The sequence below is a fragment of the Calonectris borealis genome, chromosome 3 (assembly GCF_964195595.1).
Source record: "Calonectris borealis chromosome 3, bCalBor7.hap1.2, whole genome shotgun sequence".
Classification (NCBI taxonomy): domain Eukaryota; kingdom Metazoa; phylum Chordata; class Aves; order Procellariiformes; family Procellariidae; genus Calonectris; species Calonectris borealis.
In genome coordinates, this window is record NC_134314.1 from 53,198,515 (window position 1) to 53,216,772 (window position 18,258).

Here is an 18,258-nt window from a genome sequence, read left to right on the forward strand (position 1 = left end):
ATTACAATGCAATCATAGTCACCAGGTTCTCTCTTAAACCAACTTCTTACTAAAGGTTCTCTGGCCAACTCGACTCTGATCTACTGTTATTTTTCCATCACCATTTTATCTCCACAACTTTATTGTCAAATGCATAAGGTTCAGCCTCTCATCCTCAATGAACTGCTATAAAAATACCAAGTCCCTGGTCATGAGGGTACTACAAGTAAAAAATGCAATCACTCATCCTTTAAAAACCATAGAATTCAAACATTCAGTGAGATAAAATGGTTTACTGCAAGTCAGATGGCTACAGAAGCCAAATTATTAATAAAATTAAAACATTATATTGCTGGTGGTTTCCATAAGAGAATGCCATTCTGAAAAAGCCAAAGACTAACTTGGAAAGAATAAGATGTTGCTAAGGTTTTCTTTCAACAAATCAAGCTTACACAAAACACGTAAGATTTTTACGGAAGGAACTGAAGAACACGACATATGAACAGGCTACAGAAAGCCCATTCACACTAAAGAAGAGATGATCAGTTGAAGAAGTGACCTGTTTCTCACCGTGTTTGGGTTTTGTTCTGTTTTTTAAATCTGCCACATATACACTCACATTATACAGGTCCACCTATCTTTCTCTGCCAGCAAAAGATGTATTTTCTTGTGCATGCATCACACTGCAGAGTCCAGCTTGAAGTCTAGCAGGTTTTAGTTTATTTCTACTGATACACTGGGAAGATGAACACCAAATATTTAGAATTCATTTTATTTACATTTTCACATCCCTTAACTTAAAAATAATAATACAAATTTTCATGAAAGCAGGCAACACAAAACATGCCCACAAACTGCATAGCACTCATGAGAATATTGTAGTTCTCCGCTATGTTCTACACCTCTCGGGCAGTTCTCAGTCGGGGGAACTTGTTTTCTTTCTCTCTTCTCCCACTGCACAGAGCAATAAACCTCACGCAACACCCCATCTGCTTCCAGCCACAAGTCTGGAGATAAGAAATTCCAGGGGATGAATCAGCCCCATGAGCCAAAGCAAGTGAAACCAAAAGGGAGCTGCCTTAGATAACTGGTCCCTGTTGTTGCAACTCCAACGTCAATATTTTCCGCAGTCCTGGCTCTCAGCGCTCTCCTTCCTCCAGTCCCAGCTTCCCAGCTCACCTCACATGCTCCACATATTCCTTTCCATTCCCAGCCTTCCTTTCAACACATCCTCCCCTCCTCCCGACTTCCCAGTCAGGCAATCCCTCCTACAAAATTCCACTTCAAAATAATGATTAACAATATTGCCATGCCATCTGTTCTCATATCACTCTTTCTACACCTTTTAACGCTCCGTTTATACAGAACATAATTTTTTTGCAGCGAGGACTATTCACCATTATCTGCACACTGTCGAAACCAACTGGTTTCTGTTTTTAAGTCTTTCATCTTTAATACAGTAGTGGTTAAAAATGACTATTTATTTCCTTGATTAGGTTTCCAACTGCTGGCATAAGAACACAAGCTCACCAATGCTGGCACAATCAGTAAATGCTTAGCAGAACTTCATTCTGTTCTTCCCATCTATCCTAAGTTGAGGAGTTTTGTTGGTGGGTTTTTTGGGTTTCTTTAATGCATCAGACTCAAAACAGGAATCTAGACTGTAAAGATACTAAATTCATCTCTGCATGGGAACTGCAGGTTTACAAAAGTACACATGAATGCACAAATTCCTTAAGAACCATACATAAAAAACCATAATAAAGAACGACCTGAATTACCATGGCAAGTTAAATTACTTTATGCACAACATATCCCACTTTCCTGAAAGAAAACATGGGACAATTTAAAACTGTATTTCTGATACAGAACACCTTCTTAGTCAAATGATGACTTACATTCAGTTACTTTACATCATTCCTATGTTTTCTGTTCAGGTAAAACATCCTAACAAAAACCAGAAAATACAGACCCAGGATTTATTACTTTTACATAGTCATACCGTACCTGAGATATCTACATAGAAGTTTTATAAATGTCACAAAACCACCCTTGCTGTAATCAGAAATGAAATGAAGTGCATATACTTTCACCTCAGAGGATGGCATGTTAATAAAAAGGAAGAGGTAACAGCAAAACACATACTGGAGAGCTCTAAACTAGATCTGACTGTTACCCAGTGGGGAGAGAAATGAAACTTAAGTGAGGAGAAGCAGCCTTGCAATAATGTAACACGGAGGCCAGTCATTTGTGGTGTACTCTAGAGGTCAATCCTGAGGCCAATATTGTTTAACATCTTCATTAATGATCTGGACATTGAACAGGTGCACCCTCAGCAAGTTTGCAGATGATAAGATTTGGAGGAGTGCCTTATATACCAGACGATTGTGCTGACATTCAGCAGGACCTTGACAGGCTGGAGAAATGGGCAGAGAGAAATCTCATGAAGCCCTACAAGGAGAAATACAAAGTCCTCACCTGGGGAGGAATAACTCCATACATCACTATGGGCTGGAGGCAGACTGTCTGGAAAGCAGCTTTGCAGAAAAGGACCCAGGGGTCCTGGATGAACACAAGCCAGCCATGTGCCTCAGCCGCAAAGAAGGCCAACAGTGTCCTGAGCGGCATTAGGAAGACCACCACCAGCATGGTGGGACCCTTCCCCTCTACTCAGCACTGATGAGACGCATCTGGAGTGCTGGGTCCAGGTCTGGGTTCCCTAGTACAAGACAGACATGGGCATACTGGAGCCAGGCCATGAAGATGATTAAGGCCGCGTGAGCCAGGATTTTGTAGCCTCAAGAAGAGAAGGATTGGGGGTGGGGGGGAAGGATCTTATCAATGTGTATAAATACCTGATAGGAAGCAGAGCGAGTCTGACTCTCCTCAGTGGTGCCCAGCGAAAGGACAAGAGGCAATGGGCACAAACTGAAACACAAGAAACTTAAAAAAAAGTTTTGGTTGGGTTTGGATTGTTTTTTTTTTTCTTTTTTTTTTTTTTTTTATTCCTCCTGTCACTTATTTTGTTTTACTGTGCGGGTGGTCAAACACTGGAATTTCCCCAGACAGGTTGTGGCATTTCCATCCTTGGAGCTGGTTTAGGTGACCCTGCTTTGCGCAGGGTGCTTGGACTAACTAGACAATCTCTAGAGGTCCCTTCCAACCTCAACACTAATCTGAGGCTAAAAACACACTTCTATTGTGGGAAATAGACAAACAGATAATACTCGCAGTAGAGCTGGGTTTTTTTTACTGCTACTATTTAGGTCTAACAGTAAAGATGGTTACGCCTCAGTTCTACAAAGCTAATTCAAACTGCTCAAAAATTAAAATATTTGATACCAAGTATTTAAAAAAAATAGATTCATTTTACCTCAATGTAAGAAACTGCCTGTAATCTCTTCTAATCTCCTACAGACAGTAAAATAGGTTTCACTGCTTACAAATGTGAATGCCACAAAACCATTTGCTTAATGGTCAATGGATAAAAACATACAAAAACATGAAGGAAGATTCATGTGCAAGGAAAGTGTTTTGTAATGTTTTAGCTAGGTTAAACAGGTAACTTTTTAAAAGGAAATATAAAAGCTGCTATATTGAGAACTCCAGAAAATAACCTCCTCATCTGGATAATAAATATAATAGGGGTAGCAGCAATAAAAATTTGTTCATTACTGATCTGAAGGCAGTACCTGCAGAAGTGAAGGCTGAATCAGTTTCCAATTCCCACTGCTTAATAAGATTTGTGCTACACAGAAACCCACCTAGGTAGTTTCAAACACAAAATGAAAGACTCATTATACATCTCATTATACAAAACTCAGAAAACTTGTATTGTAAACCTCCCCTGAGGAGTAATGCCAAGTATTATGGATTAGGTGCAACATTCCACAGACCTTTCAATATTCGCACTGAGTACCGCATGTTGATATTGCGCCTAAAATAGGACATACAGCCTTGCTGTAGTAAACACTGGTTTAGTCAGTAAACAGTACAGAGGCACAACTTGAATGTAAATAAGAAGCAGCTGCTCTTACTTTCTCTGTAATTTTTAGGAAAAGAACCTGTCACTGAGGGACAAATGCAACCTAGTAGTGGTCTCTGTAGTGAAGATTCTTTCTTTTCTTCTTCTTTCCAAATCTAAATCAGTTTTTGCTAACACCGCCAAAACCTTCCAGTAACTTTTACAGCTGCAGGGTAATCAACTTAAAGACAGCTACCTGGCAACCTTTCCACACCATTTGGATACAACTGTGTTTACCTGGACACACAAACAGGCTGTACAGAGCACCTGAATACTCACTGCTGACAAGAGCCATCTCAGTAACCCCATATGGTTGAGGTTGCCAGGGACTTCTGGAGGTCGCCTGGTCCAAACCCCCTGCTCAAGCAGGGCCACCTAGAGCCAGTTGCTCAGGACCACATCCAGACGGCTTTTGAATATCTCCAAGGTCGATGACTGCACAACCTGAGAATCTGAGAAGACATGCACACATACACCAAGGTCACATAACATAAACTCATAAACATGCAATCAACATGACGGACTGCATATATATGAGTGGGGGAAGAAGTTACCCGAAATGGCTGTCTGCATGCTGATAGCAGAAAAGCTGGAGCATACAGACATCAAATGGTCCCCTAATAAGCCATATGGCCCACCCCAGCCAGCAAGTGTGAAGTTTTATTTAAATGCCCTGCCAAAAAACCCACAAACTTCTACATACCTTGTAACTTCTCTGTAATAAAAAGCAGCTCCTGAAAGCAAAGCAGCTTAACACACACACATGAATGAAGCCTATGCAAACACTGGCATTTCAGACAGTCCCTATATCTAGTACAAGCTTTTCTGGTATTTGTTTAGATTCTTGTATCTTTTGGGCTCTATCCTCAGTCTTAAAGTAACTGTATCACAATTACTGCCTGTTCGCAAGCTCCTATACTTGATTATTCCATTGCATTCCTCAAAATTATTGGTTTCACCAGAATACATAGGTATCATGAATAACAGTGCAATTACAGCCTAACTATACAGATTTCATGGCAGATCTTTGCAACCAGTCCCTGGACATTGTTAATCAATCCTAGGCCTTAATGTTATACTTGTTACCACGACTATAGCTTTGGTCGACATATAAAAGAACATTATTTTATTGTTTACATTAATTTATTGTTGGGCAGGGTAGTAGCACAGAAATAACACTGCTTGTAGACAGTAGCTTCTTCATTGTACTATCAGTTCTGCTATTGATTTGATGTGGGACCCTAAGAAAATCCATTCTTTTCTTTACACAGGTGTTCCTTGCTGTTTGTCAAGAACAGGCTCCTGAAATGTGAGATAGCAATTCAATAGACAGTGAAACAATTTTCCCCCATAGAATAAATGTAATATAGAGGAGACATATACAGGAACTTAAAAAACGCACACAATTGTAACACACAGGGACAGTACATATGACATTGCAGACAGAGAGGAAGAAGCAAGTTCATCAGTTGTCAACTCAACATTCAACGATGACAGATGAGAAGGATGAGATACTGGCTTTTCAGAAGCTGGAGATACAGAATGCTTAATTAAAAACAAAAAAAAAGTTGATTGCTAATTGCCCTGAGATTTTGATCAGCAGATCTCCCTTAACACGAGATTCAATCTCCAGTGACCCTGTCCAATCATTCTGAAAGATTTCAGCTGCTTCATCTGCAAGACCGAACATCTACTGTAAATCTTTTCGTGTGAGTGTTCATGCTGCCTCTTTCCAAATGGTTACATTTTCATTGTCACCATCATCCTTCTCAGAGGCCCACTGCACACAGAGGTCAATCAAGTCAATCAAGGATAAAGGACAAAAACAGGGTAATGACAACAGTTAGCAGAACAGGGTATTAAATGATCAATACTGGAACTCTGAAACAAGAGACTGAGAAGAAACAGATAGCATGGTGTTACCACACCTGTTTCCTTCTTCCAGAGATTTATCTTGTCCACTCAGACTGCAAAAATTACTAAGCAGGAGCTGTTTCTCACTGTGTGTTTGCACATTGTCTAATCCTGCCAACCTCAGTTGTGATATGCATGTGCTACCCTGGTAAAAATAAGAGATACAACTATTTTCAGGCCAGTGTGTTATTTTGAGGAGGTTCATTTTACATACTGAAAAAGAAGATATTTCAACAAGCAGCCAAAAAGGACCCTTAAGAAGTATGTAACAGAACTGGAAGTTGTAGCTGAGATAGATAAGCTGTTAGTCTACTTCCAGAGGCACGGATCATATAAAACAGTCCCAAGTTATATATTAGACCCAATATAGATGCAGCTATTTTGTGAAACATTTTGAAGTCTGCAGCTGATGGAGTTCTAAGCACGTAGTGTCAGTTATACATGCATTCTTTGATCGAATTACAAAAGCACAAATATATTCAGTGACTTGACCAAGAGGTACTCTACAGTAGCGAACAGAAGAATGGTTATGAAACCAATATTTGGATTCTAGTTAGAACATCGATTTTGTCACAGTATTTTAAGGTTTATTTAAGAAACAGAATTAAAGCAAGCTGTTTATACATGGGTACTAAATTTGCTACTTAACGAGTTTCATGCCAGCTGAGCAGAATCTCACAGTTTATTCAGGCAGTCTCTCATTGCTCAAACAACTCAGCAGGCAATCTATACAAAGTATGTAACAAATGCCTCAAAAAAAGGAGAACGTTCTTAAAAAAAAAAAAAACACAACACAAAACCCCCACAACACACTAGAAAACACATCCTTTTAAGAACCAGGTAAGTTACAGCCTAATGACCTCCAGTCACATCACTGACAAAACTCAAGCATTGAAAACAATCTCAGAATAAATATATCATCTCAAATTCCTCATTCCTACTCCAGCCCTGTTCAAGTCTCACAAAAGCTATAAACCTCTGGAGAAAAGAGAAACAAATGGACATGAGGCTATTTTTCAAATAGCTCTTCAGAAGTATGAGAAGCCTGTCAGTGCAAGATGCAGAAATGGTATGCTGGAAGTGGAGCTACACTGTACGATGCTGAAAATCTTCTAGGCCATGCTGCAGTCCACAGAATAACCCCCTATCAAGAGTTATACACTGGTATGTATTTGGGTGTGAAAAGGTAAGGCAGAGGCATTTTGCATCCTCATATCCTCACTATGAAGCCACAGAAGGGACTGGAAAACCGTAACAAGTGCCCACTTCTGCAAAATGGAATATAGGAAGTAGTAGCAACTGGAACGATGCTTAGCTGTGAACACTGGGATAATGAACCGAGGAGGCTATGGAGAATGACCATCGTGGGACACAGCATCTGAAATGGTAGCGAAAATGAGGGGAGAAAAAAGTTAATCGCAAGCTGAGCGTAGAAAGCAGTAAGTTCCTGCAATGAGCTCATTCCTTCCCAAATAAGCAGCAATGGAGGAGAGAAAGCCACCGGGATGGGATCCGATATACAGCCTAGCCAGGTCAGTGAAAGGGGAAAGGGGAGGGAAGAACAGAAGAAAGAAGATAAACAGGCCCCCTCACTGAGTCATACCAAAGCTACTGCTGCTGGAAGGGAGCCAGATTTGAGCTAGAGTGTTTGCCTCTACTTTTTTCCCCTCTCAGAAAACCAAGGACAGGTGAAGCCACCAAACTTAGACAATCTAGATGAAATGCGTTCAGATTTTGCTGACTGTAAACTCCTACTCTAAATTACACCTAGCCTCAGAAACACTTGGCATCAAAAGCATGCAAGAGTAACTTAAAAACATCCTCTTCTTTGGCTGAGTTTCTGTGCTGCCCTGAAGTAAGACTCATTCTTGGATCAGTGATTTCATAATGTAAAAACAAAACCCTTCAAAAAGAGACAAATACATAAAGTGGCAGTTGAGGACAGCAGAGTTACAGTATTCCTCAAATTACACATTGCTTTTTCTTAGGTAAATTCCTAATCTGCCTTCTCCAAAGGCCCTCCCGTCAATTGAACGCATATTTCTCAGCCTAACATCCTTCAAAAGCGATTTTAAAATGTGTACCTATTTCTGTAAAATGTATCATGTATATCAGCCTCCAATCACGCCCAAATCAGAATTCTGATTTTAAAAACATTTCAACTATCTCTTTTACAATACTTACTATCATACACCAACAGGTATCTTGTATGCGGTTTACGATTAGCATCCTCAGCTACTTGCACTCAGTCTTGTTAATTGAAGCCATAATTTAGCAACCTCAGCTCGTTTGTTAATGTCTCTCCTAACATGACATCTAGTCTCACCCCAATTTCTTTATGGATGGATTTACAGTTTAGTTCTGTCTTCCTGCAGTTGAAGAAGCACCTGACAGAAACACCCAACTGAGCATTCACACACTTATTTTGAAGTGGTCGGTGAAATCTTGAGGAAAGTCTTCAAGAGCTTGAAATGGCCAAAAGCTAGTAGGAAATAAATCAAACTTTGATACCTCCATACACCACAACTTACCAGCAAGAATGACAATTCAAGAATTACTAATTAAACAAAAAACCATACGTAAACAGAAAATTCAATTTTCATTATGATTTCACTCTAATAAACAGGCCTTGCAATTTCTCAAAGGTTTTTTCTTTTTTTTATGAAAAGCATTTACAAAAATTGCTAGCTAGCAGAAAAGAAATACTGCCTGAGAAGATAATGAAATTTCGTTTCATAGTTGAGCATGACGTAGTGAATTAAAATCTATTGTTTTTAAATACAAGCAGCAATATTATGAGACTCCTTTAGAGATACAAAGACTACTATATCAAATAATATCTACGATCTCATACAACAAAGCATGAATTTAACACTGCTTTCATTGTATTACCACCATGGCAGTGTTGTAGCATTCCTGAAATTATACTTTTGTCCAAGTCACTATGTCAACAGACATGCCAGTCTGCTTCAAGCACCAAACGGCTAAAATGGAATAAAATGGCTCAACTGGCTAAGGTGCATTTAAACATAAATTCTAGTAGTGCTTCACTTCACCTTTTGCTATTGAAGTCAGAATTTTACTCTTTGTATTTCACAGAACAACAGAAAATAGTAGGCGGATCTTGGGCTTAAACAAAATTTTGATTCCTTGCCTTTCAAGCTCTTATTACGCAAAGATGTAGGACATCAAGAGATGACTCGCATAGTCTTGCCAAATACAATGAGATTTCTTCTTCAAAAGATCTAAAGAAGTTGTCAAATGTTATTGCCAACACAGTCCATTCTAGTTCATCCTTCCATTATTTTTAATTAAAAGTCTGGTTTTTACCTCCCCCAACCACCATACCACAAACCACTTTAGTTTTATAGATCGTACCAGCAAACCTTTACAAATCAATTGTTGAGTACAGGATTACGTAAAAGCCCTCAAAGATAAGAACACTGGCAATCCTTGTCATTCATATACTTCACTGAGCACAATACCTCCAGAAGAAGAGGCAGAAAGAGTACGTAGGTGCCTTCATAACCAACGTTCATAGCTGATGCTACACACAAGATACAGTGCCGTTAGACATTTGACTTCCTGAACATCTGCTTAAGCCACTTCCACATACCAATCAATCCCCCTTCACTCAGCAGGTGGAATTTGGAGTCTGTTCTGAACCTGACTCCCAATTAGCTGCACAGCATGGACACACAGCTTTAAACATACTAAGATTCATGCAGAGCTAATCATGCCGGAGGTGAAGCAGCCTATACAGGCATAGTGGTTGCTGTCACATAGGCAGCATGGCAACCGAGCACCTTTCCCGCAGGCAAGACATACACGTTAAACCCAATGAGAAAGGGTTATTCTTACCCAGACCAACTCAAGTGAAGACAAGCACCACACTGTCTGTAAGCCAAACAGTAAGTACACCCTATTGTCTTATATAGTATATTAGAAGCTGGTTTTACTATTTCTTTTTCCTCAAAGAAAATGTCAGTATAGATGTAAGTGATTTTACTTAATTTCATTTTATATTTCAACTCTCAAGTAAATAATTGGATAGCCCTCTCTCTGAAGCCACATACATTTCTTCTGACAATGACTGCTTAGGTCCAACACCTCTGAAAAGAGAAAGAATTACATTTGTTAAAAAGAAAAAAATAATGCAGAGGTGTAATGAGAAGTTCTTGAAGCCTATTAGCAAACATTACTAAAGGTACAGAAAGGAAAAAAAGCCATTAAAAAGTTTAACAAGGAAACAAATAGAAGGAAGTGTGACTTGGCTATCTTTGCAGACTGTAATGAAGTGTCTCCTCCAACCAAGACGAATTAGAAACACTTCTACTATGCAAACTAGTATTAAAGTTTATGGTTTGGGAAGCCAAGGATTTCCTACTGTGTTCGCAATAGCTGGACAACTAAACTACTTCACTGTTTACTTTATGATGCCACATTCATGATATGGCATAGCCTAAACATTTTCTTAAAAGAAAATAAGCCTTAATGAGTTAACCACATGCACGCACAGAAAGCCTGCTACCTGCCAGACAACCTCAGGCTCTACATTTTTTAATAATGAAATAGTTACTCATGCCATTACATAAATATTATTACATAATATCTCCTTTGTATGCAAAATTAGAACTACAATAAAATAGGTCCCACATTTCAATATTGTACCTATTAATCCTACTCATCCACTTAATAATTTGGAGCTGTAGATGCATCAGATCACAACAGCTTTTATATCTCACATTCCTCTGTGCCTAAACAGAGAACCGATAGATAATTCTAAACAAAAAAAAACCCAAAAAATAAAAAACCACGAACAAAAAAATCTGTTCTACTATAATAACCGGGTGAAGGGAAAGATACTGTTACTATGCTTTTTTATTACATGTTTTTTGTCTTGCCTAACATTTAATGTACATACCAATACCTCATTTTCAACATGTAAGTCAATAAAATATGCAGAAATACCTTAATTCCCAAGGTCAGCATTACACAACAGAAGTATAAAGGGGTCACAAGCAATGATGCTTAACATGTCTAACGTCTCAAAGAACAGGTTTTTTTTTTCAACTTGATATTTAATGTATGGGTAAACAACAATAAATGTTAAATTAATTTTCCTAAACATTAAATTTGTTAGAAATTTGTTCTGATGGTCAGAAACATACTTGAGTCGTGGGAAGACTATAACCATGAGTCCATAGAGAAGAGGCAATGAAGAAGTGGGCTGTGACATTAGGAAGTCTCAGGGGGCAACATGTGGCCAGCGGTTAGGATGTTCCGTTCTGCAGTGCAGCACCAATGCCTAACGTTTTACGCGATTTGTACCACGCTAGCATAAGATCAACATAAAGACCCCACTTTGTAAGTACTGCAGAAGTCTCACTTGCGACTGCGTTCAAAGGTTTCCCCTTGTACGCTCACGCTTTCGCTATTCGCCCCGCAGAAACACACCTCCTGGTGCGCCGCCTTCAACCCCCCGTGCCCACACGCCGTTATCCTGCCCTTTGGGGGGGGGGGGGGGGGGGCGCGGAGCGGGCGGCTGCCCCCACTGTTTGCACAGCTGCCGCCGCTCGCTCGGGGCAGTCCCCACGCCGACCGCGCCGCGCACAAAGCCCCGGCGGCCGCGGGCCCCCCGCCCCGGCCCGCACCTGCGGCCCGGCCCCGCGGCCCCACACCGCCATCGGTCGGGGGGGCGGGCGGGGTGCGCGGCGGGACACGACACGACACGACGCGACACCTCCGCCCCCGGCGGCGGCTGCCGGGCTCTCCCGCGGGGACACCCGGGGCAGGTACCCTCCTCGCCGGCCGCCGCCGCCCCGCGGCGCCGGGGACCGGCTGGGCCCGGCGCGTTCCCTCGCAGCCGCCGCTGGCAGGTGAGACGCGCCGCAGCGGCGGGTGGGGGGGCGCGACCCAGCCACAAAGAGCAGGAGCTGCCGCTGCCTCCGCCGCGGGGGGGGGGGGGCGGCGGCGGGCCCTGCGCCAGCCGGACCCGCGCCGCAGCGGGGCTGTCCCCGCCCGGCCGGCGGCGGCGGGGGGCGGCGGCGGCGGGGGTCCCTTACCTGCAGGGGTGGCGCCGAAGACTCTCACGACGGGCACCCGCCTGGTCGGGGCCTCTCGGAAGTGGGACTGGCAGGGGTCCAGGCCGGGCAGCGGGCTGCCCATGTAGTAGTCGGCAGTCACGATCCGCACTGAGAACATGTTGTTCGCCGCCGCCGCCGAGGCACGCACTGAGGGAGGGAGCGAGCGAGCGCGGAGCCCGCACGGCTCCCCCCCGCCGCAGCGAGCGAGCGAGCGCAGCCCCCCGCCTGCCTCTCCTCGCCCGCCCGCCCGCTTGCGCGCACGCCCCGCCGGCGCGCGCACAAGCCTCACACACAGGCGCGCGCCCTCGCACGCGCCTTCTCTGTCTGTCGCTGTTCGCTCGCTCGCTCGCTCTTCCCCCCCCCCGCCGCCGCCGCCGCCTCCTGCTGGTCCCCCAGGCGCGTGCGCGACGGCGCGCGCTCGGCCGGGGCGCCCCGCGGGCTCTAGAGCCCGGCCGCGAGCCGCGAGCGCCTCACGGGCAGCGCGAGCCCGTCCCCCCGCAGCACCACAGACACCTCGGCGGCGGCGGCGGCGGCTCCCCGGCTCCGGGCTGCAGCTGTTGTTGCCATGATGATGATGTCACGGACGCAACCATTGGGGGAACGGGGAGGTGGACGGGCTGTGTGTTGGGGGGGGGAACAAGCGGGCGAAGTGTCACTCCCCAGCACACACTCCCTCCCCCCCCTCCGTCTTTCGGGTGGCCTCAGCAGACGGGGCGCGACTGTGCGTGCGAGTGGGGGAAATCTTTCCAACGCCTATCCTCCTCCCCTCGGTGGCGGGGCGGGGGGGTGGCTCGGCGATTCGGCGATCGGCCGCGCGGGCTGGGGTGAGGCTGCGGAATCCCGAGCCGCGGATGGGACGGGTTGGGGCGGGGAGGGAGGACTGCTGGGACAGGATGGGGTTAAGCTGGGTCGGCCGCCATTTTGGATGCGGAGCTGCCTCGCTGCGGGAAGGTGAGGCTCCGCACTCTGCGGGGGGCTACAAAATAAAAATAAGAAATGGGGGCGGCAGAGAAGGGGGCGAGGAGGGAGACGGGGAAACCTCCTGCCGTCCTTACTCACGGGGCCGCGGGGGGGGGGGGAGGGAGCGGAGGCGTAGCGGCACCGCTCAGGTAGTGCTTCCGTTGAAGCCGGCGCCCCCTTTGGTTGTAACGGTCCCTGCGTGCGGCTTGCGCGAGAGGGGGGTCGGGGGCGAGGCCTGTAGAAGGGCGGCGGCGGTTGGTGCCGTTGCCGAGCGCGCGGGTGGGGGCGGGGCTGGGCCGGGCCGGGCCGGGCGCGCTGCGGCGGAGCGGAGGGGGCTGGGCCACGGATGCGTCCTGTTCGCAGCTTCCCCGCCAGCCGTCCGGGCGGCTCAGCCCCGCGTCAGCGGCCTCCTCCTCCCCCTTCTTCGCAGCGTGCTCCACCATCGTGCTCCTCCCACCTCGCTCTCCCCAAGGCCACCGGCCACCGCGTTTCTTTCTTCCCCCACCCGCCCCTCTCTCCATGGTTGCCTGTTACCTTCCTGCGACCCGGGAACAAAGGTCAGGCCGGCAGCTGCCCGCGCTATTACCTGGCGGGGGTGAGGGAGCGGCCTCCTAACGTACCGCGCTAGGGAGGCGGCAACCTCGGGCCCTCTCCGGGTTGGGAGGGGCGCCCCGAGGCTGGGGTCAGGCTTCTTGAACCCCAGCAGAAGTGGACGAGACAGCCCCTGAGAGACCTTCGTTAATCGGCAGGAAGGGAATCCTAAGAGCTCGGTGCCTCCCTGCCCCCTGTCACTAATTTAGGTAAAATTTACGAGGATTTAGGTTTCTCTTATTTGGTCCTTGGGCCTGTAGGAGAGATTATTTTGCATTTTCCAGCTCTCTCGTGCAGGTTTTCATTTAAAATGATAACAAAAACCTTGAGTTGGGATTCCTGTTGCAGTCTCTTTGTCTCAGAGCTGAGGATTTAGGGAAAAAAGTACAGCAAATATCGAAAGAGTTGGCAGTGTGGAAGATCAGCCTATAAAAAGACCAAGTATTCTTACCTATACTTAGAATGATATTGTTACATATGCGTGCAAGACTGGATGATATGAGGCGAATGTACAAATCTATAAAATCTGACAAAAGTCCAATATGTAAAACATATGTTTCACATTTTGCTTACATATGTTTTGGTTTTAGATTTGAACAAAAGACAGGTCGGGCAGTCACTACCCTTCATTTTTTCATTGTAATGAACAGGAAGCTTGCCTGTCTACTCAAGGGTAACTGGTTTCCTACTCTTTCTTTGTAAGCTGTTTATTTTCTCTAGCTCACTTCTGTTTTCCTTCTTAAACTCATTTTTATGCAAACAGAAAAAGAGTCGAACTACCTAGTCATCGAGAAATCTTGCATCGCAGAAGTAAGCAGTTGAAATAGGGTTGAAAGCCAGACAATTTTCATTGTATCTAAAGAATAACTGAGCTACAACTTTAATTTTTTTGACAGATATTTACATTTGCAAGGCTAATATTTGGAAAACCTTTGGAACTGCAAGAATATTCTTATGAATACTTAAATTTCACGAAGGCTAATAAATCACTAGGAGGTTACTGGTGAAACATGTTAACAAATAGCATTTCTAACTCTTGTTACTTGAATACATTTTGTACTGCTGCTTAACTAAATACATTTCCCTCATTTTCCGTAGGACTAGGGGGACACTACTCTCTTCTTGCGTTACTCCATTCTGTGCTCTGTTGTCTTTCTGTTTACATGATCGTCTTAACTTCCTGAGCATTGTTTCTTCCCACCACTGTTTATTCACTGATGGCTTAATGCTTTGAACACTGGCAAATGTGCTCTGGTGCCCCTTCCTGCATGAGTTTAAGATACTACAACATCTGCAGTCCACTTCTGTGCTAGGGGATACCAGTCCACTACTATATTCTGTTGTCATATGTGTAGGCAGCAGAACATGATGTGTAACTGCATCTCAGCTGGGTTGGTGTATAATCCGAGACATTTAAGCTACTGGAAGATTCTGTCGTCTTCTAAACGAGTGTGGTGTGTGAGGTGTAGGCACAAGTTCATATCTGGTAGTCTTGCTGAAAAGGAAGCAATTGCCCATAATAGAATAGCGTAGATAGCTGGAATAAGTAACTTTTTAGAAGCATAAAGCAGGATTCACTAAAGCACGTATTCAGTCTCTTCTATTTCATTACAAAATTTTAATATTGTTTATTAAATCAGAGAGAATTTGAATTAGGAAGAACTGTTGCAAATGGAAGACAGCAGGACTGAGACAAGAACAGTTGGTACCTAACCTAGAGCCAGTTTCCTGTTCATATGAGATATTAATTTGATTTCTGAAAATGTTGAATGTTACTGTCAGGAAAAAAGTTAAGTAACTTTCCTTTTTGATGTAACTAGCTCGATCCAAGTGGTAGTCTTAGAGTCATGCAGACATTTTTATGGAACTCACATGCTTTCTGAGCTGTACCTTTTCAGTTTGCCTTAATTTCTTAGAGCCCACTTATGCTTTCATATTCTTCTTGCAGTCAAGTCAATAAGTTAGTCTGCAGGGTCACACCAAGGTAGGAATATATTTTCAGAAAAGGTTTGAGTCAGCACTGTCATGGGAGGTCCCCTGCCCTCCTCCTCCTGTCAGTGCAAGCAGTTGAATAGCTGCATAACAAACTGGATTCGGAAACTGATCCAGGTAAAAGTGATCCAGCTAAAAAATATGGGTTAGTTTTAACCTAGATCAGGTCCCTAATCTGCCTCGTTATGTAGGTGTGTGAAAGCCTGTGCTTGCACAGTGGAGGAGGCAGTGCAGGGGCTGAGTTTGAGCAGCAGGAAGAAAAAGAGAACACTTTTTCCAGCAGTCTTGGCTTATGGTAGCTTAAGTTGATCACTAGTTCAAGCTGCTGAAGTCTAAAAGTCAGTTTAACCCTTACAGTAGATGACAGACACAAAGCCTGTTTCTGGATTTCCTACATTTCAGCTTGTGTGTCAGGGTTTGTCTTCAGCACTTGTTTTATTTGTTGCTCATGCAAACGTGTATGCATCTACTATATATAATTTTTCTTATAGTTTATCCTTTGTTACCTGAAAATGCTGCCATCCTAGGTTGTCAAAAATTGCAAAAGGAAACATCCTTAGAGATGTAGATGAGCACTACCACCCATTTTCCCTGATATCTCCAAACTCTGTATGTACTCTCTCTAAGGTTTCATCTAGTTTTCTGTTATAAAGCAAGTCACCCCCTTTCTCTGTTCCTCCAGTTGCTAAGCAGCAGCTGTTCTCCCCATTAGCCAGCCATGTATTTGCATGAAAATAATCAAGCTTCAATATATAACTGCTCCTAATCATGCACAGTTAAATAGCTGTACTCAAATAAAAATTTGTGTATTAATAGTATTAGTTATCACCATAACTGATGACTGTCTTAAAAGTTAGAATTTCCCTAGAGAGTAAAATCAATATAGTTTTGCCTTTTTTTTTTTTTTAACAAAAGGCACATCAGTTTTTTCTTTCTCTTAATTCTTAATTTAAGTAGGATGCATAATATAAAGAATTGCTAATGGGAAATGACAGTGGATTGTGTTGAAAGAAGGACTATAAAACTGGAAGTTGGCTACAGGTAGAGTCCATCCATTTAATGTCTTTAGCATAGTCCTATTTAGCGTATAAATAGAAGTTGCTGGTAACCTTAAGTTTGGAGGAGGACAGGCATATCATATAGGACAAATTGTGTGGTTTGGATTGGAATAGTAGAAATGTCTTAACATCTTGCATATAAAACGCAAGATTTTGCCCTTTAAAATTGCTAAGAATTTTCTGCTCTGAACTAGAATGTCAGAAATGACAGAAGAAAAGAACTGGGAGTCAGAGTAGTATGATTCTACCCCCATGATAGGGACTAAAAGGTAAGTACAATCCTAAATGGCATGAAGTGAGTTATTTCTATCAAAGCAAGTGATATATCAATGTGATTATACAAGATCTTGGTCATAGCTTATTTGGACTATTTTTTAAGTTGTCAAGAGGGATCAATTTAAACCAGAAGAGGTACAGAGTGGTGTTCTGAAAATGATCTTAGATGTGAAAAGCCTGTTTTATCAAGAAGATAAAAATCAGTTGGCTTCATCTAGAAAAACAAAAGGTGAGAGAATATAAGTGAACTTTGTAAGTATATCCATAACTTTGGAGTAAGCAAGAAGAAAAAAATATTTAAGCCAAAGAACAGTGTTGGTGTAGAATGATTAGATATAAACTGGAAATTAACTGACCATGAAAGAAGGTTTCTAATCAATGGAGGAATGAATTTCTTCTCTCAGTGAAAGCAGCAGGGCAGAGCATTTTAGCAAGTTTTAATATGGAGGTTGATGAGATTATGAAAAGGGTTGTATGATGTTTGCCGGTTATCACACATGACTGCACCTGATGATCAACATTCTAGAAGAATTGCATGTAGTTCACCAAACATTTCAATATTGGGTTCTTCTAATCGATGCAAACAATTTAGCCGCTAGGATAAATGAGCTTTCATCATCATTACGCAAAATACATACCATGGATATGGTATAGCTTTCTGTTTCAGAAAACCTTGACTGTAGCACAAAATGCAACCCTGTTACAACATATATTGTGTCCTTATGTATATGTTCATATCTGTAAATGAATTGAGTATACAAATTCACATATATAATGTTTATATGAAAATGCAAAGCCACCTTTGACCATTTTTGTTTCCTAGGTTGTATTTATATTAGCAACTTATATTTCAAACAGAAGTTTTGATTGAAAGTTTTTCAATTTTTTGTTTGTTTTGAAAGTAACAATTTTTTTCCCAATATTTTCAGGTCTTGCCGTTACTTCATATCTGAAAAACCTACCAGTGAATGTGTGTACAGGAAAATGCATAAGTATTCAAGAAAATGATGTAAACTGAAATGTAAAAATGAATAAAGAATTACACATGTAACAATGTAGAACAATACCACTTTTTTTTTAAATTGAGAAAGTGTATTTAATTGTGAAGCAGCATATGTGTAATGTAAGAAAGTGGTCAATAAACAATTTTAATTCTAAAGATGAGATTCCTGATCTGTTCTGTGCTGACAGAACTCTACATGTCAAGAAGGGATTGAGGTTCCCTCCCATGCTTGGAGAATGACCGATTGTCAAGAGCAAAATATTTATATGATTGCATAAGGAATTAAGTTTAGTATAACAAGAACAGACGCATTGTTGGCAACAGGTAACAGTACAGTAATAAGTGAAGTTTAGTGATTGGATGTATGACAATGAG

General features: G+C 42.9%; 1 protein-coding gene and 1 long non-coding RNA gene across 3 annotated transcripts in view; one reads left to right on the plus strand and one right to left on the minus strand.

The window, feature by feature from the left end:
- Window positions 1-12,348, minus strand: part of REV3L (REV3 like, DNA directed polymerase zeta catalytic subunit) — a 124,655-nt gene extending 112,307 nt beyond the window's left edge. For both annotated transcript variants that reach the window (XM_075145681.1, XM_075145680.1), the window contains exon 1: window positions 11,983-12,348. In XM_075145681.1, coding sequence (XP_075001782.1) covers window positions 11,983-12,121 — 139 coding nt within the window. In that variant the 5' untranslated portion in view covers window positions 12,122-12,348. The remainder of the gene's footprint in view (window positions 1-11,982) is intronic.
- Window positions 12,349-13,258: 910 nt separating this feature from the next.
- LOC142080385 (uncharacterized) lies at window positions 13,259-18,039 on the plus strand. Its single transcript, XR_012672980.1, has 2 exons — window positions 13,259-17,109; window positions 17,810-18,039. It is a non-coding gene; the product is annotated as an uncharacterized LOC142080385 (long non-coding RNA).
- Window positions 18,040-18,258: the final 219 nt, after the last annotated feature.